General features: G+C 38.5%; 1 protein-coding gene across 1 annotated transcript in view; it reads right to left on the bottom strand.

Moving 5' to 3' along the window:
* Positions 1-14,417, bottom strand: part of LOC133619028 (protein Wnt-3a) — a 48,088-nt gene extending 33,671 nt beyond the window's left edge. The window contains exon 1 of the mRNA XM_061979892.2: positions 14,254-14,417. Within this exon, the coding sequence (XP_061835876.1) occupies positions 14,254-14,327 (74 nt within the window). The 5' untranslated portion in view covers positions 14,328-14,417. The remainder of the gene's footprint in view (positions 1-14,253) is intronic.
* Positions 14,418-17,500: the final 3,083 nt, after the last annotated feature.

Genomic DNA, 17,500 nt, shown 5'->3' with positions numbered 1-17,500 from the left:
TTTGAGTCGACAGCTTGAAGCGTCCCTCAGTCTCCGACTCCCACGTCGTCATGTGACATGAGTGTGTCTCTGTTATGATTTTGCTTCCTAGTTTTGATGACTTTATCTTGCCCCTGATTGGCCAGTACGTAATGTTTCCCCTAACCTTAGCCAATTGTGACTCATCATACAAACACCAACTAATCATTGAATTTCTTCGTATGTACGGATGTTGTCATTCATCCAGGTCAATGTATTTTCTCACAATTTTTTTTGGCCTGGATTCGTAGCCCTTTTTCTCTTTTTGTAGCTTTTAGTTTTGATGTAAGCTACCTCGCTACATGGGTTTAAAGATATCTAAGCTACAGGAATCGGTACTCGTTCAAAAAGTAGTGAAGCTACTGCCAAGCTCCTGGGAAATTAAGTTAAGCTACGTAGCTTTGCTACATGTAGCCTGTTACTGCCCATCACTGTCCGTGTGTGTGTGTATATATTCATAAAAATAAAAAATATATATATATATATATATATATATATATATATATATATATATATATATATATATATATATATATATATATATATATTTTTTTTTTTTTTTTTTTTTTTTTTTTAATTAAGCTAAGTGTTTGCACATTGAAAATGCAATTCAAAAATTAAACAAACTACCATGAACACTGGAAAAATAGCATTGTTGCCTGTTCTGGCTTTCTAAAATTGATAATGAATGCAGCTGGGATAGGCTCCAGCACCTCCCGTGACCCCGAGAAGGACAAGCAGTTAAAAATGGAAGGAAATATAATAATTTAAATCTTTCAGAAATGTTTTACCTACAGTATTTGTGTTACTCTTTGTTCCAAATATACTTTTATTTTTACTTAATTCAAAAACAAGAAGAAAAATGTAGTAAATTAGTCATGTCATGTCCATGGGTTTTTGCTCAGGCCAAAAGTAAGTTCACTTTTATTTTTGAGTTTTCCATGATATAGTCAAACCTGTGTTTGCAGCCACACAAATTTCCCCTGAAGAAAAAGATAGTGTTATAAACTTGTTTTTAGCAGCCAGATGTTTAATACGGCCACTTATTTTCCAAATCGGAATTGTTTTTTTTGTTTTTTTAACCCTGTATAGCAGCCGCTGTTATTAAAATTTGCTGGATTAAGGCATGCTGTTGATACTGTGAGTCTTTGTTTTTGTTCTTACCTCCGACAGGTGGTTATGTAACCATTGCCGTTGGTTTGTCGGTCGTTTAATTTACAAAAAAACCTCAAAAACGTATGAGCGTAATCTAAGGACATTTTCAGAAATGTCAGAAATGGATAAAATTTTGGGCCTGATCCGGATCATTCTACTACGTTACCTTATGTTTTTGCTTCTCTGTGTATGTGTGTGTGTTAGCGGCCCCATAGAGACAAAAGACTGTGGAGACAGACAAGGGTGTTCTTTCATTCTGGTAAAGAAAGCCTCAACAAGTATTTTTGTCTAACTTTCAAGAAATGATAGAAATGTGATTAAAACAAATGGTTACATTTTCTACAACGTTACCTTACCATTACGTTACAAACTCCAACTTCTATGTGTGAGTATGCTGGCCGCCTCCACCCAGAGAGACAAAGATAGAGGATGACTGATAAGTAAAATAAGTTTCCATCCATCCATTTTCTATCGCTTGTCCCTTTTTGGGGTGGCGGGGGTGCTGGAGCCTATCTCAGCTGCATTCGGGCGGAAGGCGGGGTACACCCTGGACAAGTCGCCACCTCATCGCAGGGCCAACACAGATAGACAGACAACATTCACACTCACATTCACACACTGGGGCCAATTATGTGTTGCCAATCAACTTAGTTTGAGCTAGGAAATGTCAGAAATGGGATAAGGAACAAGTGATTGTTTTGGACCTGATCTGGATCACATTCTGATTTCAGGTTACAATCTCAGCACAGACCTGTTACCAAGATCTTTTTTGGGATGTTTTTGTTGTTGAATCTCTGTAATGCACTTAGTGTCGACATGCTATTAGCATAAATGTATTGTCACTATATTTAATGTATTTGCTAATTCTATGCTAAAAAAACATCACTCCTACTACTTTCAGTACTGTTACTCAAACGGCATAAACAGTTTGATGGAACGAACCTCAACAATCTGCAGTTGACTTTATTTATTTATTTATTTATTTAAATATACACAAACCCCGTTTCCATATGAGTTGGGAAATTGTGTTAGATGTAAATATAAACGGAATACAATGATTTGCAAATCATTTTCAACCCATATTCAGTTGATTATGCTACAAAGACAACATATTTGATGTTCAAACTGATAAACACTTTTTTTTTGTGCAAATAATCATTAACTTTAGAATTTGATGCCAGCAACACGTGACAAAGAAGTTGGGAAAGGTGGCAATAAATACTGATAAAGTTGAGGAATGCTCATCAAACACTTATTTGGAACACCCCACAGGTGTGCAGGCTAATTGGGAACAGGTGGGTGCCATGATTGGGTATAAAAACAGCTTCCCAAAAAATGCTCAGTCTTTCACAAGAAAGGATGGGGCGAGGGACATCCCTTTGTCCACAACTGCGTGAGCAAATCGTCAAACAGTTTAAGAACAACGTTTCTCAAAGTGTAATTGCAAGAAATTTAGGGATTTCAATATCTACAGTCCATAATATCATCAAAAGGTTCAGAGAATCTGGAGAAATCACTCCACGTAAGAGGCATGGCCGGAAAGCAACATTGAATGACTGTGACCTTCGATTTCTCAGACAGTACTGTATCAAAAACCAACATCAATCTCTAAAGGATATCACCACATGGGCTCAGGGACACTTCAGAAAACCACTGTCACTAAATACAGTTTGTCGCTACATCTGTAAGTGCAAGTTAAAGCTCTACTATGCAAAGCGAAAGCCATTTATCGACTACATCCAGAAACGCAGCCGGCTTCTCTGGGCCCGAGATCATCTAAGATGGACTGATGCAAAGTGGAAAAGTGTTCTGTGGTCTGACGAGTCCACATTTCAAATTGTTTTTGGAAATATTCGACATCGTGTCATCCGGACCAAAGGGGAAGCGAACCATCCAGACTGTTATCAAGGCAAAGTTCAAAAGCCAGCATCTGTGATGGTATGGGGGTGCATTAGTGCCCAAGGCATGGGTAACCTAAACATCTGTGAAGGCACCATTAATGCTGAAAGGTACATACAGGTTTTGGAACAACATATGCTGCCATCTAAGCGCCGTCTTTTTCATGGACGCTCCTGCTTATTTCAGCAAAACAATGCCAAGCCACATTCAGCACGTGTTACAACAGCGTGGCTTCGTAAAAAAAGAGTGTGGGTACTTTCCTGGCCCGCCTGCAGTCCAGACCTGTCTCCCATCAAAAATGTGTGGCGCAATATGAAGTGTAAAATACGACAGCGGAGACACCGGACTGTTGAACGACTGAAGCTCTACATAAAACAAGAATAGGAAAGAATTCCACTTTCAAAGCTTCAACAATTAGTTTCCTCAGTTCCCAATCATTTATTGAGTGTTGTCAAAAGAAAAGGTGATGTAACACAGTGGTGAACATGCCTATTCCCAACTACTTTGGCACGTGTTGCAGCCATGAAATTCTAAATTAATTATTATTTGCAAAAAAAAATAAAGTTTATGAGTTTGAACATCAAATATCTTGTGCATTCAATTGAATATGGGTTGAAAAGGATTTGCAAATCATTGTATTCCGTTTATATTTACATCTAACACAATTTCCCAACTCATATGGAAACGGGGTTTATATATATATATATATATATATATATATATATATATATATATATATATATATATATATATATATATATATATATATATATATATATATATATATATATGTTGTTTTTTTTTAAATATGAACAGTACATTGGGGCGGTATAGCTTGGTTGGTGGAGTAGCCGTGCCATCAACCTGAGGGTTGCAGGTTCGATCCCCGCTCCAGCCATCCTAGTCACTGCCGTTGTGTCCTTGGGCAAGACACTTTACCCACCTGCTCCCAGTGCCACCCACACTGGTTTAAATGTAACTTAGATATTGGGTTTTCACTATGTAAAGCGCTTTGAGTCACTAGAGAAAAGCGCTATATAAATATAATTCACTTCACTTCACACTACATAATGAGAAAGCGCGTTTGGGGACAGTTGAAGACCTGAGCAACACGATCAAGGAGGACCTCTCCGAAAGGTGGTCGGCCTGCGTCTGTAGAATTAGCATAGAGATTGGTTCATTAAAAGCCGTACGTGGGCCGCCATGGCTCGGGACGTTGTCAGGGCCAGAGAAGAAGCCGGCTCAACCCGCCCAGGGTGAATGCCGCTCCAAGACAAGACCGGAAGAATGTACACAATATGTACACAGTTGTAGCCACACTTATAAAACTACACATCCTTGTTTCTACTTTGTCTATTAGGACAGTCAGCAACCAATCATCTCAGAAATAGCATAACAACTGTGAAAACCTGCTGTCACTTCAATCAATCTTTATATATTTTTATCACTTGTCCTTTAGTATTTTCTATTCATACATGTTAACCTGAGTTCATCCAACTTACCAAAATCAATGTTATCCACACAAGTTCAAGCAGAAATAAAGTATTTAGGAACACGCAATATCATCTTTGGTAAACACCCTGAAGGGTAGCTGCAAAGGGACTTTTTGGCACGTCAGCGGACTATCAAAGTCGAGGCTAATCTGATGATCCCCCTTGAGTGATACTAGTTACTGTAACATCCACACAAACTGTATCCAAAGAACCCCAGCAAGTGTGCATACGTTTTAGGCGGTTAGCTCGCTATCTGTTGACCTTTGGTCCAGGGACTAATCACAACAAGATTACCAAAAGTCTTGACAGTGGCTTCAGGCGGTTTCTAGTAAAAAAAAACTAAAAATACAACCTCCCAGTGGAAAGCTGAATGACCCCTTTGGTTGACGGCTCCAAACACGCTGACCTTGAATCCTTCCATTATGCCTTCAGATGATGAGGATGACAAATAAATTGCGTGTTGGAATTGGAATTTTAGCATTACATTTCAATGTTGTCAGGTGACCTGGTAAGTGAACTAGGGTTTTATTTGCCCTGCAGCGCATGTCAGAGCTATTTGTCACAGTGGCTCGAGCAGAACTGCTTGCTTCATTTGTACAGGCGAGACCACTGCAGTAAATCATAAAGTCAGGGTAAAAAAAAAAATAAAAAAAAATGGCCACGGAGGAAATCACACTCATCCACAGCGTCCACCAGTAAACACTAAAGAGCTGACCTCTCTTTGGCCCTTGTCAGTCAGTTCATACACCCCCCCAACACCAAACACTTAAGTCCCCGCAGAAACCAGCACAGTCCACATCCCAGAAGCAGACCAGACTTTTGGTTGGCTTCCTCACACGCACAACAAAAGGGTGCAAATGCAAACAACAACAACAACAAAGGCAGCCCACATTGACCAATTCCTCACAATACTCATCTGCAGGAAGGTAAAAAACAGGCGCCGCGGGCTCGCATTTTTTAAGAAGCCGCTCTTGTCAGTCTCGTCGCTTCGGTTTCCTTGGAGAACAACAAGTGTGGATCCTCTTGAAGGGGCCCTATTATGCAAAATACACTTTTCTTACCTATTGGTAACGGTATCTGTGTATTTCGGATGCACAAAAGTCCCCAAAATTTGAAATAAAATTTGTGGAGGCATGATAGAGATATCAATAAAACAGGAACTTATCATTTACAATCCCTATGTAAGACAAGTAAACAGGTCTTTCTTTTTTCATGCAATCTAAATCGTGAATAAAAGGTTAGGAAAAAGTCAGCTAACAGTGGAGTATTTGGGAGTCACTCTATTTTGCCTATAAAGCGCTCTAAAAACTTCCAAACACCTCCATCAAGGTTTTATATACATGCTGTCAGTATAAATATTATGTAGTAACAGGCACATTCATGATAACATCTAATATTGGTGTATTTTGCTCATTTTACGCATACAGGGGCACATTCATTTCACCGACGTTCGCTTTTTCCTTCAACAACATTACTGATTATTACTCACTGCAGACTTTGTGAGAGCCAACAAACATAAAATAAAATAAAAATAAACACTTACTGTACAATGTCTGCTCTCACTGGGATGCAAAATACACATGAACCTCACTAAGGGGTAAACAAAGAAAAGAAGGTGGGAGCATCTTTTCGTGTTTTTCTCGCCATGTCTGGGTCTAAGGATGTCAAAGTTGACCAACTTCTCGGTTTACGGTCACATCTTTCTACTATCCATCAAGGTGAAAGGCATGATGAAGAATAAACTTTCACCAGCTCAGAGGCAAGAAAGCAGCTCACCAGCTCATAGTGTCAATACAGCAGCATAAGATGGTTACCCCTCTGGGATTAATGCGCCCCGAAGAGTAGGTCCTGAATATAAACGCTTATTATCCCATTGACTCCATTGTTAGCTGATTTTTGCCAACGTCTATTTACGATTTAAAATGCATAAAAAATGAAAAACATATGTGTTCTTGTATTATATAGGGATTGTGAATGATAGGCAAAATAAAATAAAAAGAGTAGTTCCCCATTAAGTGACGTATTATTCCTTTATTTACGTTTGTGGCTATCTCCATGTATGGTAGAGGTTCACCCGAAGAAGTGTTGTTCAGTTGTAATCAATAAGTTCCGTCTGTATGTTTTTACTCTTGTTGTGGGGCAGACTGGCTCGTACATGCACATGAATGCTATAATCCTCTGCTGTTGCCATATTTCATACAAAGTACAGTAGAGTTCAAACTTATGTGTAAGTAGACTCGCTATGTAAGCGCTAAAAACTACCACATGGCTGACGGACGGGGAGAGGGGTGGGGGCGTGGGGGTGGGGGGTGGGTGGGGGGTCTGAGATGCGATCGAAGTGGCCTTGGCCTGCAGGACGACTTTTCCACGGAAATAAGACCGCCAACAAAACAGCACATTTTGAAGAAAATGATCTGTAAAACATAATCCACGCAAAATTTTGACCAAAGAACTACCATTACGTGTTTTGTAGACCACACGGAAGTGTTTTGAAAGAAGAAAGAAATAGTAATATGACACCTTTCAACTTATAAATATTGCAGTCCACAGAGCCTGCACAAGTAACTCACACGTTTGCACTCAGCAAACTCAGTTTTTGTATGCCACACTTCTGCCATTATTCCGTTTTTAATGAAAATTGGCGTCAAAACGTTTCCTGCCCCCATACCATCTTAGTCATTGTGCAACCAAAAATTGCACGCAACAAACTACAGCGGCACCTCAGGATACGGGTTTAATGGGTTCTGTAACACAACTTGTACTTTAAAAAAAAGTGTATCACGAAACAGCATAACCCATTGAAATGCATTGAAATACATTTATTCCATGTTTGGCCTTCCAAAACAGCACCATTTTAACATGCCCTTTAAAAAGGACATTTCATATGAAAGACTACACAATAGAATGTAGTACAAATAACTACAAAAGTTTTATGAAGTAATGTAATAATGTACAGCATTACAGAGAGTGGATTCTACAGTATTTCCATTCAGCTGCTTCTCGGTCAAAAACACCATCAGCATATTTTCAATGATAACTCAGGTTTTACCATTTAGATAGTATTTAAACGTCCTTGGATGGCGTTAGACTTCTTCTGCTTCGGTATGGTGCAACACTTTGTCCTGTTTTATGATTATTTCTTTCCTGAAATCAATGAATATCATCCGCTTCTTCCCAGCACTGCCATTTACACTCACTTTCTTCCTTACCATGGTTAGAAAACAATGATCTACAGCTATAAGCTAATGCTAACAATAAAAGACATCGGGTGTTCTGGTGGGATCTTATGTGGTTCCCTCTGTCATCGGGGGAGGCTCGAAACCCAGATTTTTGCCCCCAACATAAAGCATAACAACTACAAGAGTATCCTGAAAAACTTCTTAGCTGGTTTACTCGTATCCCGAGGTACTGCTGGAGTTTGTTTTCCGGCGTATCGAGTACCCAAATAAAGAATCCAATGTGTTGGAGACTCAATTTCTGCAGAGCCTTCAATTAATGTAAAAGTGATGTTAAATGTTATTTTATCCATTTCATATATCAGTTACAGTCATCCATCTTTTAATCGCTATTAATTGGTTCCGGACATGACCGTTATATATAGACTTCCTCAAACTTATACATCAAAAATGTTCATAGCTAGAACATAAAAAAACGGTTTGACCTTCTAAATATTTTTTTTCAATATTATGAGAGCCCTCTAGACACTAAATAACTCCCTTTAGTTACATTTACACTCTTTTAATCCCATATAGTAATGCTATACCTAAGGCTGAGCCAATCAGTGGCCACGAAACTGTACAGCGCACTTTAGTCTAATCCAGGGGTGTGCAAACATTTTGACTTGGGGGCCGCGTTGGGCTAAAAATGTTTGTCGAGGGCTGAAAGCCGACATGCACGTAAAGTAACTATTATTATAATGGATATATAATTAATAATTAATATAATTGGATATCAAGAGTATGTGAAGGTTTGACTTGGGCCTTGTTTACTTCCGTGACAACCACCATAAAGTTTTGTAATTAATCAGAAATGTCAAGTAGCTAAAGTACGCCAAACATGGATCTTTGTGGAGAGTGTTTTGCATTTTTCCCATCATGCTGCATGGACGTTTTTACAATGTTCACAAAGTTAGTGAGCAGGTTTATTTTTTATTTTTTTGGCACCATGATGAGGGAAGGTTGTTTGCATTAAGTCATATAAGTAATTCTGTGAACTTCTCTGAACACTGCATAAGTAAAGGTCATTGACCTGAATTTCTTACATTGTCCACTAGTTGGCGGCATAATTTTAGCATCAAAATTGTCAGACTATTTACATGGGTGTAATTTGGATTTTTTTTTATGTTACATGAAAGTTTTTATAATGTCCACAAAGTTCAGTGAGCAGGTTGTGTTGGGTTTTTTTGCACCATGACGAGGTAAGGTTGTTTGCATTGGCTCATATAGTTACATTTAAAATGCAAAACAAATGAAAAACATGTGTTCTTGTATTATATAGGGATTGTGAATGATAGGCAAAATAAAATAAAAAGAGTAGTTCCCTACTAAGTGACGTATTATTCCTTTATTTACGTTTGTGGCTATCTCCATATATGGTAGAGGTTTACCCGAAGAAGTGTTGTTCAGTTGTAACCAATAAGTTCCTTCTTTTTCTTTTTACTCTTGTTGTGGGGCAGACTGGCTCATACATGCACATGCATGCTAAAAATCCTCTGCTGTTGCCATATCTCATACAAAGTAGCGTAGAGTTCAAACTTATGTGTCAGTAGACGAGCTATGGAAGTGCAAAAAACTACCACATGGCTGACGGGGGGGAAGACGCGATCGAAGTGGCCTTGGCCTGCAGGACGACTTTGGCACGGAAATAAGACCGCCAACAAAACGGCACATTTTGAAGAGACAGTCAGAAGATGGTCTGTAAAACATAATCCACGCAAAATTTTGGCCAAAGAACCACCATTACGTGTTTTGTACACCACAAGGAAGTGTTTTGAAAATAGAAAGGAATAGTAATATGACACCTTTAAACTTATAAATACTGCAGTCCACAGAGCCTGCACAAGTAACTCACACGTTTGCACTCAGCAAAATCAAAGTTTTGTGAGCAGGTTGTGTTGGGTTTTTTTGGCAACATGATGAGGGAAGGTTGTTTGCATTGGGTCATATAGGTAAATGCTGCGCACTTCTTTGAACAGTGCATAATTAAAGGTAATTGACCTGAAAACCTAAAGTTGTCCACTCATTGGCGGCATAATTGCTGCATCAAAATTGTCATACTATCAAAATGAGTGAAGTCTCACTGTGGGTAAAATTCCCTGTGGGCCAAACTGAAGATGTTGGTGGGCCGCATTTGGGCTGTGGTTTGGACACCTCTGGTCTAATCTAACAGCCGATACTACTGTTGGATTTGATATTTTCATTTTATACATTTTTATGCTTGAAGAGGCCTACTTTAGGACCAAAAAAGATAAAGAAAATCAAAAATATCCCCCCCAAAAATATGGGATGGGGTGAAACCGTAATATTTGAATTGCAATGTGGTGAGGGACGACTGTATATGCATTTCACATTGGTTTATCTTCGCAAGACTATCAAATGTGTTTAATCATTAAAATTTGTGTGGGTCTCTGGAAGACGTTCATTGAATTTGCCCCATTTCTTTTGGGAAAAGTTGCTCTCGTTTTTGCCAGACTGAGGAAGCGCTGTATTCGGGAAGTGAGTTGAGCCAGCATCACCACCACTTCCTGTGATAGGAGCAGCCCGCCAGAGACGATGGACACTGTGGCAACTAAAGTATTGGGACACCCTCATGACCGGAACTGACAAGGGAATATAATCATGGAGTTTTTGCAATACTTTGTTGTCTGACACGTAAGGAGAAAGGTGGCCGCTGACTTGCAATCTGTTTGAGTTCATGACGGGGTTGAGTAAAACAAAAAGAGCCTTCCATGAACGGCTGCCCCAAAACCGTGTCTCTTGTTTAACTTCTGATTGATCAATAAGCGGGAGGAGTTTTATATAAGCTGGAACAAACATGAGGGGGAAAAAAATAGGTATGGACTTGAAGCAAATAAATACTTAAGCAAAACATACATGACATACAATTATTTGTCTGGGTGCCCTGTCATATCGGCGTATGCAGTGCAAGTTTAATGCATATTTCAGCAAGCCCAAGCAGGGTGCTTCACAATTACCACTTTACTTGAGGGCCCCGGGGGCCTTGGAGCCGACTTTGACATCAAGAGAATATGTTTTGGAAAAGGAATGTGCGGCGAGCTTTCACCTCCAGGTATTTATCTTCTCAAAGGTGGGGTGAATTCAAGGGGGGGAGAAAAAGGCATGGTGGCTTCTTCTTCTTCTTCTTCTTCTTCTTGGTGAGTGCAGCCAGGCTAAGTCATGGCAGGTTTGGTGTGGGGTTCCTGAACACCACCATGCAAAAACAGATAAATCAGGGGTTCCTGATCAGGGATTGTTTGGATGGAAGGCCTGACTCCAGAATCAAAGCATTTAGTTGGGGATGAAAAAAGAATTCCATTGTGTCACAGCCACTGACATCCATGCTGTTCAAATAGGATGACGTAACATCAATATGATCTCAAAACCTCGAGAACCAGGAGCACCGGTGCTGATGCGGGTCAACTCTCTCTCTCTCTCTCTCTCTTCCCCCCAAATGTTATATCAGGATTTCCTTCCAGCTGAGAACATAATGACGTTCTCCCTCACAGGAAGTATACACCCAACACCTAACCATCTACAAATAATGAATCATTAAATAAATAAAATGCAATGTTTGGGTTTGCCGCACTCCGAAAAGACGGAGCATGAAAACGGTCCAAACTGACAAGAGAAATGACGATTAGAGTAGAAAAACACCAAAATGCAGAGCTTCTAATGATAAAAATTAACAATATCATGTGGCCTTGTGGTTAGAGTGTCCGCCCTGAGATCGGTAGGTCTTGAGTTCAAACCCCGGCCGAGTCATACCAAAGACTATAGAGATGGGACATATTACCTCCCTGCTTGACACTCAGCATAAAGTGTTGGAATTGGGGGTTAAATCACCAAAAATTATTCCCGGGCGTGGCCACCGCTGCTGCTCACTGCTCCCCTCACCTCTCGGGGGGTGATTAATGGTGATGGGTCAAATGCAGAGGATAATTTCACCGCACCTAGTGTGTGTGTGACAATAATTGGTACTTTACTTTATACAGTAGAGGTCTGTTTTCAAAGGCATTGTTTCCCAAAAGAAATGATCTACATCTAATGAATCACATTTTATAGAGAATAATTAGGAATATGAATTATGAATACATGAAGAAAACACAAAATGAATATAAATGACTAATTAAATGTATAAACGAGCATTTAGATGGGATGTTTACAACATTTACACAGATGCCTAGAGGGCGCTAACCTTACAATGGATTTTAAGCGTATTTTAAGTCTTCTTACGGCTTCTCGTACGTAAAGACGTAATTACGTAAGTACAATACTTAACACATGCACGCGCATTAGCTTTGGGTTTTGTTAGCTAATAATAGCGTTTAGGATATCCCGTGTTTGCTGTCATTGAATGTACAAACCCCAAAACCAGTGAAGTTGGCACGTTGTGTAAATGGTAAATAAAAACAGAAAACAATGATTTGCAAATTCTTTTCAACCTATATTCAATTGAATGGACTGCAAAGACAAGATATTTAATGTTTGAACTGAGAAACTCAATTTTTTTTTGCAAATAATCATTAACTTAGACTTTAATGGCAGCCACACATTGCAAAAAAGTTGGCACAGGGGCATTTTTACCACTGTGTTACATGGCCTTTCCTTTAAACAACACTCAGTAAACGTTTGGGAACTGAGGAGACCAATTTTTGAAGCTTTTCAGGTGGAATTATTTCCCATTCTTGCTTGATGTACAACTTAAGTTGTTCAACAGTCCGGGGCCTTCGTTGTGGTATTTTAGGCTTCATATTGCCCCACACACTTTCAATGGGAGACAGGTCTGGACTATAGGCAGACCAGTCTGCTATGAAGCCACGCTGTTGTAACATGTGGCTTGGCATTGTCTTGCTGAAATAAGCAGGGGCGTCCATGATAACATTGCTTGGATGGCAACATATGTTGCTCCAAAACCTGTATGTACCTTTCAGCACCTGTTCCCAATTAGCCTGTTCACCTGTGGGATGTTCCAAATAAGTGTTTAATGAGCATTCCTCAACTTTCTCAGTCTTTTTTGCCACTTGTGCCAGCTTTTTTGAAACATGTTGCAGGCATCAAATTCCAAATGAGCTAATATTTGAAAAAAAATAAAGTTTTCCAGTTCGAATGTTGAGTATCTTGTCTTTGCAGTCTATTCAATTGAATATAGGTTAAAAAGGATTTGCAAATCATTGTATTCTGTTTTTATTTACCATTTACACAACGTGCCAACTTCACTGGTTTTGGGTTTTGTATATTCTATAACAACATGACTGCAAATTGTTTGTTGCTTCTCTTGGACTGCTTTTGTATGTGTGCACGCGCTTCCCGCGCGTACGTGTTGACGAGACAGGGTGAGTGATTTTTTTCAGACCGGTAAAAAATGTCATTACGTAAACTTAGTAATTGTGAAAAATCTAGACAATTGTGTTCTGTAATACCAATAATGGTAACATAACCTAGCCATGGTGTATTTGTTATATTGTTTGCTTTGAAAAATGTAATTCTGAGCAAGTTGTAAACAGCCCCTTTACATTTATTGAACACTCTTACTCTTTCGCACTTTCAATTCTTTCTTGAATTCAATAGTGTTTCTCACCGTCTTTATCATAGTGCTGACGCTCACAACTTTCTTTGGCCCCATGGAGACTTATTTGTAGTAATACTCGATAAAGTACTCAATCATGCCTTGCTAATGATATGTGGGCCAACGGACGAGTTTGTACAAAATGTGTGATCAAACAAAACAGTCATAAACTATATCGTTGTAAAATGAGTGGGCGTATAAAAAAGGAAGTACCACTGGTACATTGGATGTAAAGTTGTGCATATGTGAATATTATCTATAGCGTTTATTGATCATCAAAATATATAGAGAATAATTATGAAGTGTACAATTCAGTCCAATATGTACTCAATAGCTTATTATTGAGATGTTTATTTTTCCCCAACCACCTCACTTTCTTTTCCACATATAGTGAAATAAATGTACAATGCAAAAGTTAATGTGTGAATTAAATATCATAATAGACCTGAAGAAGGCGTGTAGTTATTAAATATAATCACTGCTTATTACTACTCCTTTTCGGACATGTTGAAATGTGCAAATGTAACCGCGTGATGTTAACTTGTCGGAAACAAATACATGAATTCTCCAAAGGGGTTTTATAAGTTAAAAAAGACTCATGCAATAAAAATAACATATGTAAATATATTAATAAAGATGACTTATTTTCATGGTTTAGGTGAAAAAATAGGAGACACCTGCACACACTGGAAATTATTACCATTTGTAAAGGTTTAATTTGACATTTTAGTGCAGGTGAGACACCTATTAAAGGTTTCTTCTCTATTCATTAAATTGAATGTGATGACAAAAAAAAAAATATATTGTGGTAGTGTTGTTAGTATACTTAAAGCACCAGAACACCAGAATAAAACCATAACAACAAACGTTTGTATTTCAAATAGTTGAGAAGTGAAAGACTTACCACCAAATGGGATAACCTGCCATGACACGCGTGATCCCGCACAGCAACACGAGGAAACATCCAACAACTATCATCCTTAAAACGAGTCGCTCCGAACCTCTCCGGGCAGCAGAACCCTGAAGCTGCGCGCCCTGACGCGCACTCGGATCGGCACCAAAGTGGCCAAAAAGGCAGCTCGGAGCGCACCACTGATGATGATGATGATGATGATGATGATCTTTATCTCTTTGCTCCAATCAACTCGCAGACGATCACTCTGTGGTGAAAGTCAAACATAAAAAAAAAAAAAAAAAAAGTTAGTTTGGAAAAAAAAAAAGCTTTCCCCTTTTTTTTGTCTTCTTTGCGCAGGCAGTCATGGAAGTTTATGAGCAAAGTGTAAAAAAAAAAGTTGATCTGCTCTGAGCGCAGGCACACAATGAGAATGTGTTTTGCTTTTTTTTGGGAGCTGATTGAGAAATGCTGCGAGTGTGATATATAATGTTGTTTAAAGAGGGTCGGAGGGGCGGAGGGTCCGACGGGGGGGCTTTTAAATAGACATCAGAACACCCGCGGATTGCGTAGCTATAACAACCTGTCCGGATTTCACTCCCTGGCTTGAAGCTTCTAAAATGCAAAAATAAATATGTGTGAATTGTGAGCTCGGCACCATTACTGACGTCTGCAAGGGTTGGGAGCTAAATAATGCCTAATTAGACCCCCCACCCACTTACACGCACACGAACACGCATACATTTTATCTTAATGAGAGTGATTTTGCGAAATGAAAAAAAAAAGGAGTTAAGATATCTGGGAATGAGTTTTTAGTAGAAAACTCAAAGTCAAGGCGATGTGCAAAGTGCGGCACAGGGGCCATTTGCACTGTTTATTAATTTTTTTTTTATGTAAAAAAACAAAAACAATTTAAAGATTAAAATGCGTAATACACTAACAAATAATGGGTTCTTTTGATAACCCAATGTATGAGTTGCTAGTGTTGGGTTAAATTTTCGAGTTATTTTTATGAATAGCAATCCATTTTTGGGTTATAAGGGTATTATTTTAACCAAATTTCTGGGTTTTCAAAACTAGGAACCATTTTTGGGTTGTTTTTCAACAAGTAGGGCATTTTTTGGTAAAAGGGTAAAAGTTACTTTTTTCTTGAAGGGAATTTTATTATGGATTAGTCTCATTAACGGTCCGTGTACCTTCCGTTCATTCTATTTCCAATTCTTAAATGCAAATCAAAAAAACACATTTCGGGCCATTTTTTCCATTTTCATTTCTGAAACAAAAGTTGGACAACTATTTAACGACAATAGGACTCCTGCTGAACAAAGATGGTCCGTGTACCTTCCGTTCATTCTATTTCCAATTCTGAAACGCAAATCAAAAAACAAAGATAAGGCCGTTTTTCTATTTTTATTATACACGGCAGTTTTGAAAACAAACAAAAAATGGTGGATTTTCTTTCAAATATTGCCATAAAATTTGATTTTGTACTGTTTTCCTTTTATGGATTTAAATTGTTCCAGATAAACACAAAAATCGAAAAAAAATTTAATCCAGAAAGCAAAAATGCGTGTTTATCTGTGTGATGACAAATTGAACCGGAAGCAGTATTTTAGCTTTTCCTTTGCGTTTAGGATGTTTTTAACATTACGCTAACATCTTTGTTCAGCAAGAGTCCTATTGTCTTTAAAAAAAAGTCTCATTAAATAGTTGTCCAACTTTTGTTTCAGAAATGAAAATAGAAAAAATGGCCCAAAAGGTGTTTTTCTATTCCCATTAGAGAATTCGAAATAGAATGAACGGAAGGTACACGGAACAAAGATGTTAGCGTTATGCTAAAAACATGCTAAACACGAAGGAAAAGCTAAAATACTGCTTCCGGTTCATTTTGTCATCACACACATAAACACGCATTTTTGCATTTTGGATGAATTTTTTTTTCGATTTTTGTGTTTATCTGAAAAAATTAAAATCCATAAAAGGAAAACAGCACAAAATCAGATTTTATGGCAATATTTTAATAAAAATCAACCCTTTTTTGGTCTCTGCCGTGTATAATAAAAATCGAAAAACGGCCCTAATTTAGTTTTTTGATTTGCGTTTCAGAAATGGAAATAGAATGAACGGAAGGTACACGGACCATTAACATTATTATTTACATTGAGTTAGCATACCTCAACTTTTGGGTTAAATAATTCAACCCAACAGTTTGGTTAGAAATAACACAACATTAAGTTATCATGACAACTTTTTGGTGAAATAATTCAACGCAAAAGTTGGGTTGAAAAAATGTACCCAAAATGTTGAGTTAAAATAACTCAAATAAGGGGTTTGTCCTTTGCTGAACCAGCAGTTGGGTTAAAATTAGGTTATTTTCTAACCCAATATTTTTTAGTGTGTAAAGAGAGAAAACGCTGAAGTGCTAGTAACAATAAAATTATAACTTAATCTTCAAATAGTTTTTTTTAGCTTTAAATTATTTATTTTTTACAAATTATCTGAAAATATCACACGTGGCGCCTCACATTATGATGGTATTAATAATTTCCCCGATATTTCAGTGTTAACACTATATTCAAGCAATTCACCGTTTATTTGAAGGGGTTTGGTAACAATAAAAACCTTGTAATATCTTGGTGTAAATAATAATAATAATGATAATAATAATAATAATAATAATAATAATTACAGTGAAGGGAATAGTGGTTCTCAAAATGTTTTCACCAAGTACCACCGAAGAAAAAACTTGGCTCTCCAAAGTACCACCATAATGACCAAGCTCACTGCTCCCCTCACCTCCCAGGGTGTGATCAAGGGTGGTGGGTCAAATGCAGAGAATAATTTTGCCACACCTAGTGTGTGTGTGTGTGACAATCATTGGTACTTTAACTTAACATTAAAATACAGTAGCATAATAGGCCCAAGTATTCAGGTGTACTGAGAGGAGGCTACGCCGGATAGTCGAACCTCGGATTCAGGAGGAACAGTGTGGTTTTCGTCCCGGTCGTGGAACTGTGGACCAGCTCTATACTCTCGGCAGGGTTCTTGAGGGTGCATGGGAATTTGCTCAACCAGTCTACATGTGCTTTGTGGACTTGGAGAAGGCATTCGACCGTGTACCCCGGGAAGTCCTGTGGGGAGTGCTCAGAGAGTATGGGGTATTGGACTGTCTGATTGTGGCGGTCTGCTCCCTGCATGATCAGTGTCAGAGCTTGGTCCGCATTGCCGGCAGTAAGTCGGACACGTTTCCAGTGAGGGT

Source organism: Nerophis lumbriciformis, linkage group LG19, assembly GCF_033978685.3.
Source record: "Nerophis lumbriciformis linkage group LG19, RoL_Nlum_v2.1, whole genome shotgun sequence".
NCBI classification, from domain to species: domain Eukaryota; kingdom Metazoa; phylum Chordata; class Actinopteri; order Syngnathiformes; family Syngnathidae; genus Nerophis; species Nerophis lumbriciformis.
This window is presented reverse-complemented; position numbering and strand designations above follow the sequence as displayed.